Here is a 21176-nt window from a genome sequence, read left to right as displayed (position 1 = left end):
CGTATAAAAGTCCAATGTTTTTGTATGTTGTTCATGTCCGCAACAAAGACGACGGAGGAGCAGTAGCAAGACCTTTGTGAGTGAGTGAATGCAGTGTATACTCCAGCACGGACGATGGCGCTAAATTGACGTACACGCCTTAAGAATCGGGGAAGAAGAAGAGCTGTGGAGAACAACAGCATGATGGGATATGAGAGTTCTACGGCGGCGCGTTGCCGCCATGTCACCTAGAGAGAAACGTCTAGCGATTCTCTCTGCTTTATGCGTAGTTTGTTTTTCTCTTTATTATATTCCGACGTTCTTTTGTCTGACTTTGTTTCTAGTATTTGTGTGCATTTTGTGTTATTATTACAACGGAGCGCCGCTTCCCGCCAGTTTAGGCCCTAATCCACGGACTGGGTTTGCCGTCCCAGCTGGACTCCGGCGCTGGTTCCCAGGCTGGGTGTCAACCGGCGTGTCGGCGGCCACGCAGGGGAGGAACAAGAGTAGCAGGAACAGAGCCGAGCTCCGGCAAACGGACGGACACTTCAGAGGAGGCGTCGGCGAAGCTAGGATTTACCGGAAAGAAACATTGCAAAACGACTCGTTTCTTTTCAGCCCTCGGGATTTACTCATGGGGAGTTATATCGGCAAACCCGAGAGTCCGCCTGCCGACTCAGTGAGGCCAAGAGCGGGCAGAAATCCTCGTGAGCAGCTACGGGAAAAGCTGACCAGACCCAACCACGCCGTGTACACACCGAACAGGAGGCTGTCATTCGCTGTGTGAGTTCAAAACCAAACAATAACGGGCGGCGTTGGGAGGCGGACCAGTTGTGACGAGCGCGATAAACGTTTGATTTCTGGGCGGGTTTTTAATGACTAATCCAAGTCGCGGAGATGACCTTTAATGACTCACACGCATTTCTTTTTAAAACTTTATTCACATTCACATTTACATGTCCTCTGATGTAAAAAGTGAGAATACGATGAGTAGGTATTTAGGACAATGCCTTCATCACGTTTACACTGGTTGTATACGGTTTTGTATCCTAACTTCATGAACTTATTCCAATGGCCCCAATAATTACTGATAAAATATCAATTTACGTTAATTGTGGATACTAATAAATGTAGCTTATTATAAATATTCATGTATTTAAAAAAAAAACATTTTTTTAAAGTAAGTTTTAGTGCTTATTCTTATAGCATTTTCATGGAGATTATAATTAACACATCCACGTCATGTAAATTGTTGATTTGTGCGCTGGTTTGACTTTGCTGGGTCACGTGACATGAATCACATGGGGGGAGGCATATAAGTTGAAATGTTTTCCCTAAAAAAATTGTTTTTACTCTTCCAGGGAACCAGCAGGAGCGGCATGCCGATTCACCATCACCCCTCTGCGTCACTACCCCCTGCAGCAGCCCGGCGTCTCGTCGGTGGGCGTCCTGCCGCCTGCCAAGTGGGACAGCTTCAGGAAGAAAAATGTCCTCAGTCCCCGTAACTCCCCAGCTGCCCTCAGTCCAGTCACAGTGAAGATCGCCAGACCGGACCACCACCACAGCAGCCCCAGGTATCAGCAGTCACATCCCCGACTAGGAGTTCCTAGACAGCAAGGTTGCAAAGATTCTGAAAATGAGCTACATAATTGTAAATTAATATCCACATATATGTTAGATTGTAAAATCTAATCCTTATAGTGTCATCAGTACTCTATTCAGACAGACAGATGGTGTCTTCCTCCAAAGTTCTTTAAAAACTCATTGATATTTAATCAACATCATGTCTAGATTTCAGCAACATGCTTTAACTAGAACTGTTTTTTGTTTTGTTTTTTCAAATACAGTGTGGACCATTTCAGCTGTGCCGAGGTCCCCAGAGCCCCTTTGGACCCGTGTTCTAGAGAAAGTGTCCTCAAAGTGTTGAAGGAAAGCCGCAAGAGAGATGTGGACGATGAGGACAGAATCTTCACCACTGAGCAGAGAAGCAAAAGAAGGTAGATGGCCAGACGTTTAGCCGGATCACAACAAAGGGATACATCTAGTAAACTACATGCAGCACTTCTGAGAACAGATTGAATATTCAAAGCAAAAACACTGGATCTTATTAATGCACCCAGAGGTTAATCGACTTTTCTTTCTTAAGGCGGAATGACAGTGGTGGGAGTGCACACTCTGCTTTTGGGCCTCTTTTGCCCAATGGAACTCCATCACAGCTGGTTCCTAAGTGAGTTATTATTTTTTTTATTTTTACACTGCAACCACAAGTGGTTAAATGTTGCCGTCTCACTCACTCTGTTTGTAATTCTGTGAAGTGTAAGATTGCTGAAAAGAAAAGAGCAAAATTCCTTTTCTTTTAGGCCAGGAAACCTCAAGAGAGGGATGACCTCACTGGTGGACGAGTCCACCATGAAGAGGTCGCGCACGTCCTCCATCAGCTCTGTCAGCGGAGCTCACGCCCCAAGAGGAACACCAGGCACCGCCAGGAACCCCATCCACAGCTCCTACAGTTCCTCTGGAGGAATCAGCCAGGTAAAGCTCAGTGTGCCGATGCTCAGTTCAGCTGCTCCAGCTGAGCCAAAAAAAACTCATGAGCTTCATTCCTGTATTTCCCTTTACAGTTCAGGAAACGCATTGCACCCAGCCCAAGTCTGTCCAGTCCTGGGTCGCCTCGTTCACAGACTCCAGAGGCAGCCTCAAAAAAATCCAGGTCAGTGATTTGTTTTCCCGGCAGGGACAAATCAAACTAAAGAACCCCAAACACACCTTTAAAAACGTGGTTTTGTTTACAGGGAGGACGAAGGTCAATCTCCCAGCTCGTCCTCCTCTGTGAGGTCGGACCAGGCAGCCTCTGAAAATGCACCAGTTACTTGTAAGTTCCGCCACTCACCTCCAGGAAGAACGAGATATGAGATTTTTTTTTTTTTTTGCATGTAGCAAAGTCGATAATTGTATGTTTTTGGTCTAATTATGTCTCGATTTTGCAGCAAAACTGACTCCAGTTCCCAAACTCCCAGTTCTTCTGTCCTCGGACTCCCCTGCTAGTGGTGGGAAGAGGAAACGGAAGATCCAGCTTGTATCCAGCCACGGCGATAACCAGATCTCATTGGTACGAACGCCTAACACATTGCACTACCAGATGTCTTTTGTGGTGATAGATGGATTGATGGATAAATACTTTATTTATCCTTACAGAAATTCAGTTTTTCAGCTGCACAATCAGTCATCGGCAATGTGGTGTTTCTGTTTCTAGCAAGAAGCTAATTAGCCTTCCATCTAACATTGGTAACAATACTGTTAGTGTGCTTGTTGATGGAGCTATGTTGGCATCTAATTGGACATAGTTCAGCTCACATTCTCAAAAGGTGGCAACAGCTCATCTGCGATAAGATGACCCTGCAAACAAACAACGCTAAAAGTAGCTACAACTAAAGAAATGTATGTGAATTGAAAGTGATGATCTTTGACTTTAAAATTCATCTTTTTCTTTTTAGCCTCCGCCTCCAGAGCTAGGCTACGCCATCACTGCTAAGGACTTGGATGAAGAAAAGAAGGCTGCCATCAACAAGATACAGAAGATTCTGGAGACACCTGGTGAGAAAAATTGGCCGCAGAGGAACTATTTTTCTCTTTTGGTGTACACTCGATCCTCCGGCATTGAGTCACATGCGACCTTTTGGCAGCTTAATACACTGCTGGAAAGTAGACTCTAACCGTTGGCCTCTCTGTCGTCATGGATCAGATCCAGAGCCGGAGAAGACGGCTCCTTCCCCAGACATTGCTGCCTCCAGGCCTCCTCCCACCACCACTCTGAGCAGCCTCCTGGCAGCTCCTCTGCCCACGACATCCAGCTCCACCATTCCAGTCATCAACTTGGACCCCAGCCCGAGCAAAGCTACCGTCGCACCGTCTGCAGCCTCCAACCCGCTGCTGGAGGCGCTGAAGATGAAGACCAGCGTTCCTGTTAGCTCTACTCCTGCTGCTGCCACAACAACAGCAGGTACAGTCACTAAAGTGAAATCAAGTGGAGAAGCGAGACAACCTGTGCCTTTGTGAAATTTCTTCAGCATCTCATTGTTTTTATTGTGAAACATTTTCATATTATTATTCTTGACACTAAAGCCTTGTTCATACTGCAGGCAAATCTGATTCGAATCAGATTCCTTCTCAAATCAAATTTTTAGGGCTGATTGTCCACATTGTGTGTAGCAAGTGTCCGAATGGGATGTGGCTCTCTTCAGACTGGGCCACATTATTGACCCATCTGACAGGTTGCTCTAGCAACAACGTTGGAATGGAGGCGTTGTCCAGCGTAGTGTGTAGTGTGTGACGTCATATGATTGCGACAGCGGCACTTGTTGCCATACATGCCCTGGAGCTTGGCTTGAATGGAGCTCCCCACACACTGATGAGCCACACGGTTTTCTACTGCTTCTGTCTGCCCCATTACGTTACAGCTCTGCACCTGGAATGGCGCTCTCTCTGGTGGCGCATTGGGTCTAGCGTCGCGTAGAGTGTTTGGAGCTGTTCAGGCTGAGACGCATCTGTCAAAATGCCATTTGAAACTACCTCCCCAAGATGGTTTCAATCCGTTTTGCAAAAATTGGATTTCATGTGATTTGTGACTGTTCGGACTACAAAAGAGCCATCTGGTTTCAATCTGGATGAGCTCAAAATCAGATTTTGGCTGGCAGTCTGAACGAGGCCTCTGCAACACTGATCTGAGTCCAAAGTAATCCCAGTGGCTCTTTGATGATTCTTCTGTGTTTTCTCCCTGCAGCACCTGCATCCACCACACTCACACAACCCAGTGGCTTACAACTGACTGTGTCGACGGCAGCGTCCCCGGCGACCTCCCATCCTCAGACGTCCTCGGCCTTCGCTCAGGCGCTGGCACAGGTTTCCAAGGCCCCCGCCGGTGCCCCATCTGCAGCAATCCTGTTTGGAGCAGCCAGTCAGGCCGGCACTCCCAGTGCTTCTGCAGCCCCCGGCTCAGGCCCAGCAGCGGCTCCAGTCAGCAGCAGCAATCCCTTGTTGGCTTCCGGATTCAAGCCCATCTTTGCCGTCACGCCCACCCCCACCGCCTCCACCCCTCAAGAGAGCAAACCTGCCCCCACCGTGTCCTCCAGCAGCACACCGCTGTTTGGCGGACTGTTGGCCGGCAGCACCACAGTCACTCTCGCCGGTTTCCCGGCAGCATCCACCGCTGCCAATGGCATCACCACCGCCAGCAGCAGCGCCGCCACCACCACAGCTCAGATTGCAGCGCAGCCCACCATCAAATCCCTCTTTGGGAACTGGTCGGCGCCATCCACGACAAGCACCGGCTCACCTGCAGCACCGGCCCCTGCCACACAGAGCACATTGCAGTTTGGAGCTACTGCCACCACCGCTGCTGCTGCTGCCGGTAGTGCCGCTGCACCCATCACCACCCCTGCACCCGCTGCCACGACTGCCAGCAATGGCACCTTTACATTTGGTGCTGCAAAGCCAGACACTCAGACTGCGAACCAGAAGGTGTTCGCATTTGGCCAGGCAGGGTTGTCCCAGAGCACGACCACAGCTTCATTTGGAGGATTTGCCATGACCAGCACTGCCTCCACCACTGCTGCCCCCAGCAACCAACCCATCTCCACTCTGGGTAAAACCATGTTTCAAGCCCCTGCACCGCAGGCCACCTTTGGTTCCTCCACTGCACCGCAGGCCACCTTTGGTTCTTCCAATGCACCGCAGGCCACCTTTGGTTCCTCCACTGCACCGCAGACCACCTTTGGTTCCTCCACTGCACCGCAGGCCACCTTTGGCTCATCCACTGCGCCACAATCCACCTTCGGTTCATCCACTGCTCCACAATCCACCTTCGGTTCCTCCACTGCACCACAGGCCACCTTCGGTTCCTCCACTGCACCACAGGCCACCTTCGGCTCATCAACAGCTCCACAGGCCACCTTTGGTTCCTCCACAGCTCCACAGACCACCTTTGGTTCCTCCACAGCTCCACAGACCACCTTTGGTTCCTCCACAGCTCCACAAGCTACCTTTGGGTCCTCAACAGCTCCACAGACCACCTTTGGTTCCTCCACAACTACACAGGCCAACTTTGGGTCCTCCACTGCACCACAGGCCACCTTTGGTTCCTCAACAGCTCCACAGGCCAACTTTGGTTCCTCCACTGCACCACAGGCCACCTTTGGTTCCTCAACAGCTCCACAGGCCACCTTTGGTTCCTCCACAACTACACAGGCCAACTTTGGTTCCTCCACTGCACCACAGGCCAACTTTGGTTCCTCCACTGCACCACAGGCCACATTTGGTTCCTCAACAGCTCCACAGGCCACCTTTGGATCCTCCACAGCACAGCCTGCCAAGACATTCACCTTTGGAGGAAGTGGAGCATCATCTGCTCCTGTCTCCAACACCACCCCTTCTCCATTCACCTTTGGGGCAGCTGCTGCCACGACAGCCTCCACATTCGGAACCTCAGCCAAACCATCGTTTGGAGGCGGCTCCACTGGTTTTGCTTTCGGAGGAACCGCTGCACCCTCGGCGGCGCCAAACTTCGGTGCGTCCAGCCAGACTCCAAGCTCCACTCCAGCCACCTTTGCGTTTGGCGGCGGTGCAGCTCAGCAGGTTCCTTCTGCCGCTGCCAAGTCAGCACCTGGTGGCTTTGCCTTTGGTGCTGCGGTGCCCCAGTTTGGAACACCGGTCTCCAATAATCCTGCACCACAAATGGGGAACTTCAATTTTGGAGCTGCTGCTGCAGACAAACCAGCGTTTGGTGAGATTGTATATATATATAAATATATATGTTACTTTTTTTTTTTATTTGTATGTGGTTTGTCATGGATTTAGCTAATGATTTAGTGGGACACGTGGCTTGATTAAACAGTCGACCTAAACCTCAAGTATCCTCTTTCTGCAGGCACATCAACTCCAGCCTTTGGGCAGAGTACCCCAGGTCCAATTCCCTTTGGAAGTCCAGGAACTCCGGTCCAAGGATTCAACTCTGTTCCTTTTGGTGGGTCATCAGTGCTGCGCTACTGTATTAGCTAAAGAAAAAGCTAACTCCTAACATTTTCTAGCTCAAGAAATATATTTTTTTGGCTGTTTAAAAGTAAATGGTTGAAACATCTGGTCTTTCGCTAACACATTTTGTCCATTTGTCCCATAAGGAGGGTCTCCGGCAACTCCCTCCTTCTCCATTGGAGCCGGATCGAAGCCTTCCGGAACGCGGCAGAGGCTACAGGCGCGGCGGCAGCACAACAGGAAGAAGTAACCTGGTGGTGCTTTTCAAAGGACTTGACTGTCGCACCAGGTGTGGCTGACATTGCTTTGCCCCACCATCCCTTTGACCAGGCTGCCACCACGCTCTCTTGCTTCTTGCCCCTCTCCCTGTGGGTCGAGCTGATGTCTGCGGAGTGAGAACGACCGTGCCGGCTTGCTTGGCTCATGCAGCCTTGACGTGACCCAGTTAGTGACTGTAGCAGCGAATGGACGACTTAGGATACTTGAAGAGGAAGAACAGACAGGCAAAAAAATGTTTTGAATCTGAACAAAAAGCATATCCAAAGTACTTTGGTTTCCAGCATGTGGACACTTGTTGGTTCCTCTTAAGGAGACAGTTCAGAGCCTCGGCTCAGATGTTTATTTTTGTACGTGAAGCGCTGACTGGTTTGTATGTTATCAAGTATACGAGTCTCTTTCGTAAGGAGTGTGAGTGGTGTGGCGTTCATTCGGAGGAGCAACATGATGCTGCGGTGTAAATGTGAAGTTACAAGGTGTTAGCATTTTACATTTTAAATTATTTTTTTTAATTGGCTCCCAGATCCTGTAAATGGATGATGTGTTTATGTGCTAAATGGGCCACTCAGTAAAGGTCTTAACGTCAACAATGCAGACTTTTTGTGTGTTCTCGTTTCATGCAATGCAACATTCCGAATCTTTCTTGTTTGTGGCCTTTTTCTTTCTTTCTGTAATTGCCAACGAGGGTAATAAGCAGGTCGGTTTATGGTGAGGATGACAAACCAAAGCAATCCTTTGCGTCATGGATGTGGATAGAAACTGTTTTCTCGAATTAAATTCCTGCAATGTTTTTTTTTGTGCGAGACTACCTCTTTTTTTCCCCCTTTGGTCCATGTTGAAATGATGACTGAGAAGAGATTGGATTTACCATCATCTACTGTTGAATAAAGAATTACTTTTCTTGAGTTAAACATCACTGAAAATCACTCATCAGTGTGAGTTAAGATGTAGTAAAAAAAAACAAACAAAACATTTTAAACCCAAAGCATACAATTTTCTGTTAACCGTTTTATATTTGGTAATAACCTCTTGTGAAAAGTAAGCAAGTGTGCGATTGTGATGGCTTATTTTTCAATGAATAAAAACAGACTTTACAGATGTCATAAGATTACATTCTTCTATTGTTAGTCCCTTTTCTAAACGACTCAACCAATCACTCAAACTAAGTGATGTATCCATTTATTACAAAATAGTGAAATCAAGAGATTTTTTATTTATTTACTTTTTTATCTTCACGGAGTTGTTAGCGAGGCTAATTAACAATACAATTGAAGGGCTACCAACCTTTACTTTCATTCCACTATGGTTTTGTATTAAAGGTATTTACTATATATGCAAAGGCGAGCTTTACATGCAGTAAATCAGCCGCTAGACGAGTGATTGGCGATAGGCTGCTGCGAGACTAGCGCGTAGAAGAATCCCTCGAAGAAGAAGAAGAAGAATACGTGACATGCGCAGTGCGCTGCTTTGGACTGTTAGCCCCGTGGAGTTGTGTAAAGTACGTGGCACAAAGCTTTCGCAATGGAGCTTGCCGCGCTGGTCGCCCTGACGCTGTTGCTGGGCGCACTGGTTGGTCTAGTCGCGCTGGCTGTGGGAAGACGGAAAGAAGAAATCCGTATGGAGGAGCAGGCGGCGGAGTACGCCGGTAAGAAGCCTCCGTGCTAAGGCTCGGCTAGGCTAGCTGTCGCCGGAGCGGTGGGTGAATGAGAGGGGGGCGGAGGGGTGCGGGTGGGTGCGATGAGTCACAAACTCAACTGAGGTGCGTAACGTTTGCTGGGTTCATTCTTATCCACAGTCATCTCTTGTGATATGTTTCTGAGCGTCTCTTCGTACGGTCAAATATAGTTGAATGGAGTTTTGACAAACTGTGCGCTTAACAGCCAAGGCAAACCCTACGCGGACTTTGGAAGCGGTTGATAAAAACAACGCCAGGAAGTTTGGAGCAAATGTCAGTTTGTCAGCGTGTTCTATTTTTAAGGCTTTAGACGCTGTACGTTATTTTGATATCGTTAGTAATAGCTCAATTTGACACAAGTATCGCGAGTTGAGGCTTGTTCGCTACATATCCAAAAAAGGGATCTAATATAAGGAATATACCGGTGATTATTGGGCTATTTCGGGCCCCTAATTAATTAAAGGATTAATTTACATCTTAGTGCCGCTCTCTGGTTTGGTGATTAACAATTAATGACAAATGCTGTTTATTGATGAGTTTTTGTCACACAGGATTCACACACCTGTTAAACGTGTATTCAGAGTTCATTTGCGCTGTAATTCAGCCAGCAGCTGATCTGCATTTCAAGTGTCCGCATCAATTACTGAAGAACTTGCATCAGTTCACCACTTAACCGTGACAGGTGCAGAATATAGTTTGTTTTCAGCATTTCTCTGTCTGTCGTGCAGTCAGAAATATTCATGACCGTCTCTGTGTCTGTCCTGTCTCATAGGTGAGAGCAATGGTGCAAAAGTTTCTGCACCCAAGAAACCGAAGCAGGAGAAGCAGCGCACCCGCAAGGACAAAGTCTCGCAGCACACTTTCAGCCATCCACTGTTGGCCGCTACGCTCAAGGTAATTTAAACGACAGGAAACGATTGAGAGACATCTTATGAATCATACTGGAGCATGTTTTGATTTCTCCTCATCTATTTCCCTGAAGAGCCACAGTGGGAATGTGACGTGCCTTGATTTCAGCAGTAATGGGAAGTACTTGGCCTCCTGCGCTGATGACCGCACTGTGCGGATCTGGAGCACTAAAGACTTCCTGGAGCGGGAGCACAAGTGTCTGAGGGCCAATGTGGAGCTGGATCACGCTACGCTTGTCCGCTTCAGCCCTGACTCCAGGTCAGCACCTTTCCTTTGTCTGTACATCTGCTGGAAAAAAATGGAGCAAACTGACAGCTAAGACTGTAAACAATTTGATAATATTTACTCAACTCAGTCCATTCCCTAGTTGACGGCTCCATACAGATCTTGTGACCTTCTCGCCCATATCACACCTCCTCAGTCTCTGACTCCCATCTTGCACTTGTAGGGCGTTCATCACCTGGTTGGCCTACGGTGATGCCATTCGAATCTTCAAAATGATGAAAAAGGACGACGGCACATTCAGCTTCAAGGCGGCACCTGAGGACTTTCCTCAGAAGCACAAAGCTCCCGTCCTCAACATTGGCATCGCAGAGACAGGTACCGACGACGGGTCTCTGTCTGCTGTGGGAGAGTTACATATTATATATGACAAGTGATTACAATACTCGTTTTTGTTGGGTGATATATACATGTCGACAGTAACAATATGTCATACGATGTCCTTGCGTTTCCTCTCTGAAGGCAAATTCATCATGAGTGCCTCTACTGACACCAGCATCCATATCTGGGACCTGAAAGGAGAAGTACTGGCCTCCATCAACACCAACCAAATGACCAATTCTTACGCCGCCATCTCCCCATGTGGCAGGTCAGTGTGCCAACCTGATGGGTTTGCTGCAGGTGGCTCTCCTGGTCGGCTTGGCTCATCATTTAACAGTTTGTAAAGGAAAGAAAGAATGAAATCTTTAAAATCCTTCCTTCTCTGTGTTCAGGTTTGTTGCGTCATGCGGCTTCACTCCTGACGTGAAGGTGTGGGAGGTCTGCTTCGGGAAGGGAGGAGAATTCCGGGAAGTGGCGCGAGCTTTCGATCTGAAGGGCCACTCGGCCGGAGTTCACGCATTCGCCTTTTCTAACGACTCTCACAGGTAACAAGGACAGTTCTGATCACCGGTGTGCGGTTCAATGGAATAGTCCAGTTTGCTCTTTTGCTGCCTGAGATTGATATGTCATTTTCTATTTCTTCAATATACTGTGAGCTCTAGCAGGTTATTGGTTAAGCCTGACATTTTAATGAGCTTGCGAAGCTCAACAAATGACAGAAAGAAAATAAAAATTTGGTTCTCCTTGATAAATGCTAATAAGCATATAAAGCATCCCACTGGGCTAATCTCTTTATTTCTCTCATTCATTAGAATGGTGAGTGTGTCCAAAGATGGCACATGGAAGCTGTGGAACACTAACGTGGAGTACAAGAAGCAGCAGGACCCCTACCTCCTGAAGACCGTCCCCTGCGCTTCGTCCGAGGGCAGCCGGGTGGCGCTCTCCCCAGACGGCCGGGTGGTGGCTGTCAGCGACGGATGTAACGTGGCCATGTACAACGCCACCAGCGGCGAGCTGGAGGAGGACCTGCCTGCCGTCCACAGCGAGGAGATCACCGACCTCAGGTTTGACATTAACGGCCGCTTCCTGGTGACGAGCGGCGACAAGGCCATCCGAGTGTTCCACAACGCCCCAGGCTACCGCGCGTCCATCAGGGACATGCAGGACATGCTGAAGAAGGCGGCCAATGAGGGCATGAAGCAGAGACTGCAGCAGCAGATCAAAGAGGCCCAGAGCACCCTGGATGCTGTGCTGGCGAGTCACGTCGAGTGAAAGGGACCGCTGGAAACGTTGACTTTCTGATCGTTCGACTGTGTCTTCAACATCTGCTGTTCGGTCAGGACAGATTGATGGAAATGGAATTTGCATGCAGTTTTTAATTAAAAAAAAAAACTTTTTATGCAATGAGAAAGTGTTTTTGATTCCAGCTGTAATAATAAACTCTCCTGAAGGTTTGATATTTATTAAGCTTCCTGGTGTAAAGTTTGTCTCTACTTTATTATATATACATCCATATGTTAAAAACATAGACATTCAAACCTGCTTAATCAGTCAGTACTGGTGGACAAATATAATCACCACATGAGACATTGATTTAACCATATGCCACTACAAATCACATCGTGGTTCTTTATCTCTTGACCCCAAACGCCTCCTTTCTTAAACAAAAAAAGAAAAAAAAAGTTTAACTTTAAAAGTAACACATTTACACCACTGGGTGGCAGCACCAAGCTCTACAAAGCAGACCCTGGCGAAACGCCGTCAAAAGAATTGGCTGAAGAAAAAGCAGCGCGGCGGAAGTGCTGACCCGGAAGCACAATCTGCGCTGCGAAACACGTTGTTTCCCCTGTCGCAGCATGGACAGGATCAGTGCTGCCGTGTGGTGATGTCTACAGAGATGGTGGAGCTCCCGGTAAAAACAGCACAGCCGCAGCGCTCGGCCGGCGTCCTCCAGCAGAACCGCGTCTTTCTCGACTTCTTCTGGGACTTGGCCAAACCGGACCAGGAGGTTCGGCTGAAGGCGGTGGAGGAACTGATTCGGTACCTGAAGACCAACAACAAGGTGAGACACTGTCACCGGGTCCGGACGGCCTGCTCGGCAATAAAAAGAAGCTACTGTAAAGATTTTATAAAATAAAAAACGCAACAAATGGAGAGGAAAATCACCATTTCAAAGCACTTGTTTAAATGAGAATTCAACTCAAGAGCTCACTGAACAAAAAATATAGTTAGTGGAAGCATGCATGGAAAACGTCGAGGGAATTATTAGTTCTGTTTTACAGCAGCATTATCAGTAATCTTCACTCGGTTGAATGAATTAAATGATCTGGTGTTGCAGCTTTCCAACATAGGAAGGCGTTGTTAAAAAGTCCCAATCATATACTGTAGTGTCAATGTTGGTGTCATCTTTAGTGTACTTTACTATTCATGAACTATCACAGCACTAGTTCTCCTTTCTGTCAAGCATAGGTACATGCACATTTTGGGAGTTGTAATTTTCTAAATAGGGACCAGTTGGATTTCTGGCGCTGATGACTTCCCCAAGTGAGATTTGTACATCCGCGGTTCCTCATGTCGACAGTGACAATCCTCTTCACCTCATTATGAGGGTGGCAATCAGATAGGGGTCTACCTTATTCGCAGCATGTGGCTTCTTGAAAGAGATTTTGTTCAAGGATGTGTTATGAGACAGGAGCTCAGTCTAATTCTGCCTGTGCAGCAGCATCTCATCATTGTGTGGCCTTGCGGCGCTTCTCTGTTCACTGCAGGAAGATGAATTGGAATACGCCTTCAAGCGGCTGGTGGATGGACTGGCTCACACGCGAGAGGCTGCGAGGCCTGGATTCAGTCTGGCTCTGGGACAGGTGAGTGCAGGAGGCCACCAACCAAACCACATGTCCATTGGTGTTTCTATACAACATCCGTCCAACAGAGGGTGCTGTCTACATCTAGATTAAAATACCCCAATTCCCACAAATTGACTTTTTCTTGAGTTTATCCAGGCTCATTGTAATTTGCAGGTTAGAGGAGGGGTGCCTGATAAACCAGGATTTGGTGGAGTTGAAAAGTAGTGATGTGCACAGCATTTTTCTTTTCATTCCAGGTCTTAAGTTCCTTCGAGGACGTTTCCTTACAGAGCGTCCTCGACAGAATCAAAGAGAAGCACAACCTCCAGACGGTGAAGAAGGTGAGAAGGGATGTTTGTCTTTTATCTTGAAGCCCTCTGTTGGGATTCTGTCCACGTCTCACGCTCGTCTCCTTTGTTTCAGAAACTGATCAGAAATGCGCTCTTTGGAAACATGTTCGGCGTCCTCGCTCTCCAGCAGTCCGGTCGGCTTTCCAAGGCAAGTTGTCCTCCCCGTTGTCCTTCCTGCTGCATTGTGGGTGACATTGACTTGTTGTACCCGAAGGATGCAATGAAACACTGTGTTCTCACTGTTCTGAGCGAGCTGTCCCGCTCGTGAGCCCACCTGCAGATCCTGTCTGCTGTTGTGTGTGTGTGTGTTGTTGCACTCTCTCAGCTGGGTGCCGTGTTTCTACAGGAGCCGCTGGTCGTGCTGGGATGTGTGCAGCTGCTTCAGAACCTTGGCCAGCACAGACAGCACGTGAAGGACCTGCCGTCCAAAACCATGATGGACATCCTCAACGAGGTGCTGCTCCTGATGACAAACTCATCCACATGACTTCAGGAAACGGGAATCGCAACAATATCTGTCTTGTTTCTCTCTAAATCCGATGTGTGTGTGTGTGTGTGTGTGTGTGTGTGTGTGTGTGTGTGTGTGTGTGTGTGTGTGTGTGTGTGTGTGTGTGTGTGTGTGTCCTCAGATCCCAGAGGAAGTGTTTGAGGAGGTTCTCCTGAGCGCCCTGCAAACTGACCTGGCGTCCGCCTTCAGCACTCCCGAGCAGCTGCAGCTCCTGCTGGTGGCGCTGCAGCGCTTCCCTCAGACCCTCAAGCCCAAGAAGCTGAAGAAGCTGCTTGGCTCCTCCACCATCATCAACGCAGAAAACATCCCCAAGTATGACCCCCCCCCCACTTTTCCCCTCACTTGTCTCCGGTCAGTTTCCCCCATTGCTTGATAACGACTGACTTTCATCATCGAGACAACATTTAGGCGTGGCTTCAACAGCCCGTCTTATCTAAGTAATCTCAAAATCCAGTGTTGATATACCACAATAATGAGGCTTTATGCTTAATTGAGCTCCAAGCGTTGCCCCTGCAGAGAAAAGATTGATGTGAATGGGATTAATGAAGTGAACACCATGACATTTACAAACCAGGCGACATTTAGGAAGACGCAACTCTCTTCTTCCACTCCACCGAGTGGCGGGTGTGGAGAAGCAAACACCGCAGCACAACATGAGGTGTTTGGATGACTGGGTTCCAAGAATTTGTCTTCAAAAAAACGTGAATGTTGTAGCGGATGGAAACTGCGACCTTGGTGACGCCTCTACTGGAAAACTGTCACCCATGGGCGACTGCAGCTGAGGAGGTAGAGTGGGTTGTCCAATGACCAAAAGATTGGTGGTTCAAATCCCGCCCCATCCCAGTCTCTTGTTGTGTCCTTGCAAGACACGGAAACCTTTGATTGCTCCCAATGGGGCTGGCAGTGCCTTGCATGGCAGCAGCCACCCATTGGTGCATGAGTGTGTGAGTGAATGGGTGAATGAGAGGTCACTGTAAAGCGCTTTGGGGTACTGTCAAGGTGCTGGAAAGCGCGTCGTAAGTGCAGTCCATTTACCATTTTACTCACCCATGGCACCGCAGCTAATGTAAGATGAACAGACGGCAGATAGAACTGACCTCCTGATATGGGAGCGACGCTGTCCTAACAGGCTCTTGGTGTGGCAGGTTGACCCAGGTGCTGAAGATGGCGGCTCGCTCGATGAAGAAGGAGCAGGCGGTGCCACCGGTGGCCGTGGACCTCCTGAAGCTCTCCCTGAAGGAGGGCAGCTTCCCGCTCTTCTGGAAGAACGCCATCGTGGACGGCATGTTCAAGGAGCATCCTGGCGCCACCTAGTGAGTCCTTCCGCCCTGTTGTGGACTTGATCCGTCAGCTGCTGCCGGTGGTGACGGTCTCCCGTGGTTTCTCGTTTCTTTCCTCTGCAGCTACCTGAGCTTCCGCCTGCTGGGCAGCGCCTTGCCTCTCCTGTCCGTGGAGCAGCTGAAGGAAGTGTTGTCCGGAGATGTGATGCAGCACTACGGGGAGCACGTGGTGTCGGCTCAGGTCAGCCACCAGGCTGCTTCTGCCTGTTCATCTGTTAAAATCTGCTGCAGGGTTGATACAAGTTTCAAAACCCTCGGGGGCCTCTAATTGGACACAGACTGTTTTGTCCCAGTGCCGTTCCCCTGTCCCACTGTGTATCAGTGCTCTTGGAATTCCTCTTAATTAATTCAAAATGTTTGGAACTGCTTGTTGTCAAGACTGACGCCAGCCTGACAAATTGAGGCCTCTTAGAGAAAACAACAGGGCTGGGAAAAGCAGTGTGGCGCTGGCAGAATCCCTGCTGTGGCTACCTGAGCTCAGCCTATCAGATCTTTCACCACCTCAGGAGATGACACTTCACAACACTACAGTAAAAATGCAATTTCAAAAAAAAAAAAAGACCTTGCTGGTACTGGCGCTGTTGGAGGTTATTATTAAGTTACAAGCTGAATTTCCATTACCCCTAGAATTGCGTAAAACCTAAATATCGCAATAATAAACTGGTAATGGAAACAGCGAACTTTGAAAAAACTCTCAAATATGGCTAAAAGGTTTTGATGCTCTCGGGAGGTGGTTTGTCAGATGTATTGATAGAGATGTATATCGCAAAAGTGTGATGAAAACACTTTTTTTGCATTTACACGTCGGCGGACATGACGTACGAGGTCACATGACCAGTTCACTTCAAGTGAAAATGGCGCATTATGATTGGACGGAGGAGGAGATTGATTTTTTTTTTTTTTACAAGTAATCAAAGAGAAAAATATAACAACCATTCTGGACAGCAAACATAATTCTCATGAATTTTACGAGAATTATGGTTTATGCGCTTCACACCCTTCAGTGGAAACACCTGCAAATCGCAATTGTGCTTTGTTGAAATTTTAAAAATATCGCTTTTATTTTGCGAAAAGCTGTCAGGGAAACGCAGCCACTGGCTCATTAGTTTGAATCGCCGATTCGTCCGAGATCTTTTCAAGTTCTGCCTGTCTTGATTTGTGCACATTCAGATTTTCATCTAACGGCAGTTTTTGTCCCGTCCCAGCAACCCGACCGCTTCAAGCTGGCCCCGGAGATGGAGGTCTACGTGTCGGACTTCCTGCAGGGCTGCCCGGACGTGGAGAAGCAGCTGGCGGTGATGGTGGGCTTCTCCTCGCTGACCAACCAGGGCTACCCAGTGGTGCCGTCGGTGTGGCGGGTGGTGCAGCACCTCCAGCCTGAGGCGCTGCAGCGGTACGTGCAGTGGCTGAAGACGACCTTCCTGCGACCTCAGCTGGACACCATGCTGGACTTCAGCACTCGCAAGCAGAAGGCCAGGCAGGACAGACAGGAGCAGTGAGTGTTGGACGCTGGCGCTGGTGGAAGTCGCCCAAACGGGACGTGACGACGGTGATCTGATCTGTTCGCTTCCCCTCCCCAACCCCTCTGCAGGGCCGAAGCCTCCATCTTCCGGCTGAGGAAGTGGCTCGTCGCCCGACTCTGCTCCATCATCGACAACCATCAGGTGAAGAGGCAGGAGGACCTCGTCATGGATTTGGCCAGGTGAGGACAGTCTGAGGCTGCCTGGGCCTTGTGGGAGCCTCCACGTCCTAAGGGAAGAACCTCAGCTGAGTGTTGTGCTCCTCCTCTTCCTCTTCCAGGTTCGTTTTCTTCCACGCGTTCTTTGCGGCCAGGAAGGCGTCCGCCGACATCCCTGAGACGGAGGTGCAGCTGTCGGCCCCCGTGGACGACAGGACCAGAGCCGTGCTGGTCAACTCCTTCTTTGGGTGAGGATCGCTTCATGTCACCCTCAGATGCGAGGTGGATCATTTCCGTGACACTGTTTTCTATTCTCCTAAACCTAAAACACATGTCTGCGTGTCTCACTGCCTCTGCCCTCCGCTCAGACTCCTCATGTCCATGCATCACCTGCCGGTGGCCGAGGACACGGCTGAAGGCGACGCTGCCGCCGCCGCCGGCCAGAAGAGGGCGCACGGAGTGACGGCCGACGGCACCATGTGGATCTACCACCTGGTGCAGTTCGCCCAGATGCTCCTCAGCCATCCGAAGCACGTGGAGAGCTGCCAGCCCTTCAGCGCCGAGCAGAGGCAGGCCTGGGACAGGTGGGGCGGCCGATTGCCTGCGCAGGATACAAAATACAGCATGCTGACAGACTAGTGAGCACGCTCAGTAACTTGTGGTCCGTTCCCAGCATGCTGGAGTCTGTGGCGAACCTGAAGAAGAAGTCCAAGAAAGGTGCGACGGCAGAGAACACGGCGTTCCAGCAGCTCTTCCTGTTGGTCGGCATGCACCTCTTTAAGGTGAGGGTGGAAGGAGCGCCGAATAAAGTGAGCGACGAGGCAACAAAAGACGAAACAAAATCAGTCTCTGAATTGGTTTTGTTTGTTTGCCCCTGAAGGCCCCTGAAGAGCTGCTGGACGTCTTGAGGGACCTGCAGAGTTGCATGGACAAAGCGCAGGAGAAGAAATCCAAGAGGAAGAAGAAGCAGAAAGGTTTTCTAGAAAATTTTGAATTTGAGAATGATGCTTTGCACTTGAAATGTAAAATCTTTTCTTTAAATGCTAAGATTTTCTTTCTTTCTCTTTATTCTGTCCAGCTGCTGAGCAGGAGGAGGCGGAGCCTGAGTGGGTGGAGGTGATGGTGGACATCTTGCTGTCCCTGCTCTCCCAGCAGAGCCGACACATCAGACAAGTCTGCAAGACGGTTTTCTCCTCCATCTGCCCCAACGTCACCGCCGCAGCCCTGGGCGCCATCCTGGAAGTGAGTAACCCGCGTGCAGTCGCTCGTTGTCACATGACCTCACATGATGACACACACGACACCTTTGTTCAGTCAGAGAAACGGGATGTTATCAGATGCTCGGCTGATGTTCTTCACTCCTGGACGACTCGTTCGTCTGCCGGGTTTTTTATCCTGATGCGCAAAAGTGTCTCAATGTGGTACAAAAGTAAATGTGGGTGGTTTTAGATTCTGTGCAGTGATACACTGAGGTTGCTGTTCTGATTGCGGTGATGTTGTCGGCGTGCGCAGGTCCTGGACCCCGAGAAGGACAGCGAGGAGGACGGTGCACTCGTCGTCACTGATGACATCAAAAGTCAGGAGGACCATGATGATGATGATGGAGATGGTGATGAAGAGATGGAGGTCAGTTCCTCCTTTATGTGACGTTCATGTGTGTAGTCACTAACGCACTGTTAGCCATGCGGAGCATCAAAACACAAGGATGAACATTAATATTTGTTTGCAGTATACTTTCTTACCACTAGAGGTCTCCAAATCTTACACATTTCGCCTTTAACTTTGTATGTCTTGTGCGCTTTCTTTTTTATTTTTTTATTTTTTTATTTAGAGATTTCATTAAAATACAGTGTTTGCTTTCAAACATTATACAGTCAATTTATGCCACTCACTGTATGTTTTTCTTTTTACAAAACTGAACAAAATACAAAAAAATCAGGCATGTTACTTTTTGAAAGCTTTCAACACAATGGGAAAGACGGGTATATATGAGGGAGTGAAAAGAGAGAAGAAAAGTCTGTCAGTGAGTTTGAACATTAAATATGAGCATCACAAACAAATGGTTCGGCTCAGCAAGACAATACAATTGTTTGATTTCAATTGTAACAATAGAAAAGAAAAGGGGCAGAGTCAACCTTTCAGATCTTCCATTTATAGAGTACCAATTTATCCAACCCACTTGGTTCAGGGTTTAATGCAAGTGCCTTTCTGAAGGTGCAGGGAGACGGTCATCTTTTCCATACGGTAAACTTCATTTACTCTGCTTCTCCACTCCAGTATTGTAGGTGGATCCGGGCAACCGATGCCTTGCAAGGACTTTTTTCCTAGCGTTTGTTTAGATGCCAAATACTGTAGATATTCATCAGTTCGTCTCAACTGTGAATCCAAACATTATGTGGAAAACTACATAGGTAGAGAATTGCTGAACCGCTGGACATTCCCAGAAGATGTGCCAGTGATTGGCTTCCTGTCTCCAGCATGCAGCTTCCCCTCCAGTTGCTATGCTGTTTCACTGACATTTGTGATTTGTGATCTGTCAGGTTGGTGAATCAGGTGAATCAGATGAAGAGGGAGATGATGAGGACGATGATGATGATGAACAAGAAGATGATGATGATGATGATGAGGACATGGAGGAGGAGGAGGAGTTGGCCGATGACGCAGTGGACCAGAACTTCCGCCTGGATCTGCTGAAGGTTCTGCAGCAGAAAAATGCTCTGGTGGGTTTTATTTTTCTCCTGGTGTTGCGAAGCAAGCAGAGCTAACATGCTAACTCCCCATGAAAATCCACCTGACTAGCCACAACAGAGTGCCGAAGTGTCTTGTTTCATACGACAGTCTGCGTGTGATCACAGTCCTCCACTGTGCTCTGTCTCAGGCCGCGGAGGAGGACGGCAGCAGCGATGAAGATCTGGATGACGATGCCATGATGGAGCTGGACAAGGGCCTGGCGGCGCTCTTCTCTGAGCAGAAGAAGAAGACTCAGGCCAAGAAGGACGAGAAGTCAAAGCTGCAGAAGGAGAAGTCGCTGGTTCGAGACTTCAAGATCAAGGTGCGCTGCCTCCCCCGCTCACGTCCGTCGCCGGAAGCCGAGGGGAAGCTGACGTGGTACGACTTCCTGTTGCAGGTGCTGGACCTGGTGGAGGTGTTTGTCACACGGCAGGCCGGCAGCTCGCTGGTCCTCAGCCTCGTCGAGCCGCTGCTCAGCATCATCAACAAGGGAATGAGCTCCGGCAGCAACCAGCAGGAGCAGGACTTCCTCCGCCGAGTGGCAGACATCTTCAGGTAGCGCCCCCTGGCGGCCGGCGGTGGTGTCTCCCAGCTTCCCATCCCAGCGCCTGACAATCTATCTGCATTTTGAGGCTCAAATGCTGATTTCTGACAAGTTTAAGACATTTCCACAGGTTTCTGTGTCTTGACGATCGTCTTCCTGATCGTCTTAACATCTTATTCGTTTTGTCAGGAACCAGCTGTGCCGGTCAAAGGTCTACTGCAGAACCATCGACGACAGACAGGGGGAGCTGCACGACCTTTTGGACAAACTGATGACAAAAGCCCAGAAGCTGTCGGACTCCTCAGTCTGCCTCTACTACTTCAGGTGGGTGGCGCTGTTTTATCCCCGTCATCATCATTTGAGGGTGTCCTTGTCAATGTAACATTATAGGACCAAGGAGACAAAGATGCAAAGACCACTTTTCTTCTCTCTTGCCTTCCAACATTTCTTTTCGTTTGCCCGTATGATGCCGACGTCGACGTCTCTTTGCAGTGCGGCTCTGTACGTGGTCAAAGTACTGCGAGGGGCGCCCCCTGCTGACATCAAAAAGGAGAAGGGGAGGGACGTGGCGGCAGCAGCCAGTGAAGTGAGGTCACACACACGTCACATTCAACCCGCAACATAGATGAAAAAATGCCGCGGGCTGCCTCTGTTTTTTTTTTTTTTTTACAGCGTTCACATGAAATCTCATGTGCGCGTTTCTGTCTGTGCG

General features: G+C 48.9%; 3 protein-coding genes across 7 annotated transcripts in view; all 3 read left to right on the top strand.

The window, feature by feature from the left end:
- Positions 1–94: 94 nt before the first annotated feature.
- Positions 95–8192, top strand: pom121 (POM121 transmembrane nucleoporin). 5 transcript variants are annotated; one of them, XM_076022485.1, is made up of 15 exons: positions 95–762; positions 1341–1553; positions 1827–1976; positions 2126–2206; positions 2340–2511; positions 2601–2689; positions 2772–2851; positions 2967–3088; positions 3474–3573; positions 3722–3979; positions 4760–6137; positions 6168–6197; positions 6288–6757; positions 6902–6997; positions 7152–8192. In XM_076022485.1, exons 1-15 carry the CDS (start codon positions 191–193, stop codon positions 7253–7255), a joined length of 3915 nt encoding a protein of 1304 aa, XP_075878600.1. In that variant the 5' UTR covers positions 95–190; the 3' UTR covers positions 7256–8192. The 5 variants fall into 5 exon arrangements, with proteins under 5 accessions (XP_075878600.1, XP_075878598.1, XP_075878597.1 ...); XM_076022483.1 differs by having other exon boundaries at positions 4760–6047; positions 6108–6757; XM_076022482.1 differs by having other exon boundaries at positions 6168–6757.
- A 537-nt stretch (positions 8193–8729) lies between these two features.
- On the top strand, positions 8730–11931 carry tbl2 (transducin beta like 2). The gene is made up of 7 exons (XM_076022480.1): positions 8730–8926; positions 9729–9850; positions 9939–10123; positions 10314–10465; positions 10610–10736; positions 10861–11013; positions 11281–11931. The coding sequence occupies exons 1-7, from the start codon at positions 8803–8805 to the stop codon at positions 11738–11740; spliced, it is 1323 nt and encodes a 440-aa protein (XP_075878595.1). The 5' UTR covers positions 8730–8802; the 3' UTR covers positions 11741–11931.
- Positions 11932–12286: 355 nt separating this feature from the next.
- mybbp1a (MYB binding protein (P160) 1a) overlaps positions 12287–21176 on the top strand; it is a 12283-nt gene continuing 3393 nt past the window's right edge. The window contains exons 1-21 of the mRNA XM_076022479.1: positions 12287–12530; positions 13237–13332; positions 13572–13655; positions 13738–13812; positions 14011–14118; positions 14294–14484; positions 15318–15485; positions 15576–15693; positions 16718–17007; positions 17104–17214; positions 17313–17438; positions 17559–17774; positions 17864–17972; positions 18071–18164; positions 18269–18432; positions 18703–18816; positions 19731–19910; positions 20069–20242; positions 20318–20475; positions 20654–20788; positions 20957–21050. Coding sequence (XP_075878594.1) covers positions 12354–12530; positions 13237–13332; positions 13572–13655; positions 13738–13812; positions 14011–14118; positions 14294–14484; positions 15318–15485; positions 15576–15693; positions 16718–17007; positions 17104–17214; positions 17313–17438; positions 17559–17774; positions 17864–17972; positions 18071–18164; positions 18269–18432; positions 18703–18816; positions 19731–19910; positions 20069–20242; positions 20318–20475; positions 20654–20788; positions 20957–21050 — 2982 coding nt within the window. The 5' untranslated portion in view covers positions 12287–12353. The remainder of the gene's footprint in view (positions 12531–13236; positions 13333–13571; positions 13656–13737; positions 13813–14010; positions 14119–14293; positions 14485–15317; positions 15486–15575; positions 15694–16717; positions 17008–17103; positions 17215–17312; positions 17439–17558; positions 17775–17863; positions 17973–18070; positions 18165–18268; positions 18433–18702; positions 18817–19730; positions 19911–20068; positions 20243–20317; positions 20476–20653; positions 20789–20956; positions 21051–21176) is intronic.

This window comes from Nelusetta ayraudi, unplaced genomic scaffold (assembly GCF_046127955.1).
Source record: "Nelusetta ayraudi isolate G7.1 ecotype Tasmania unplaced genomic scaffold, CSIRO-AGI_Nayr_v1 ptg000011l, whole genome shotgun sequence".
In the NCBI taxonomy this organism is placed as follows: domain Eukaryota; kingdom Metazoa; phylum Chordata; class Actinopteri; order Tetraodontiformes; family Monacanthidae; genus Nelusetta; species Nelusetta ayraudi.
This window is presented reverse-complemented; position numbering and strand designations above follow the sequence as displayed.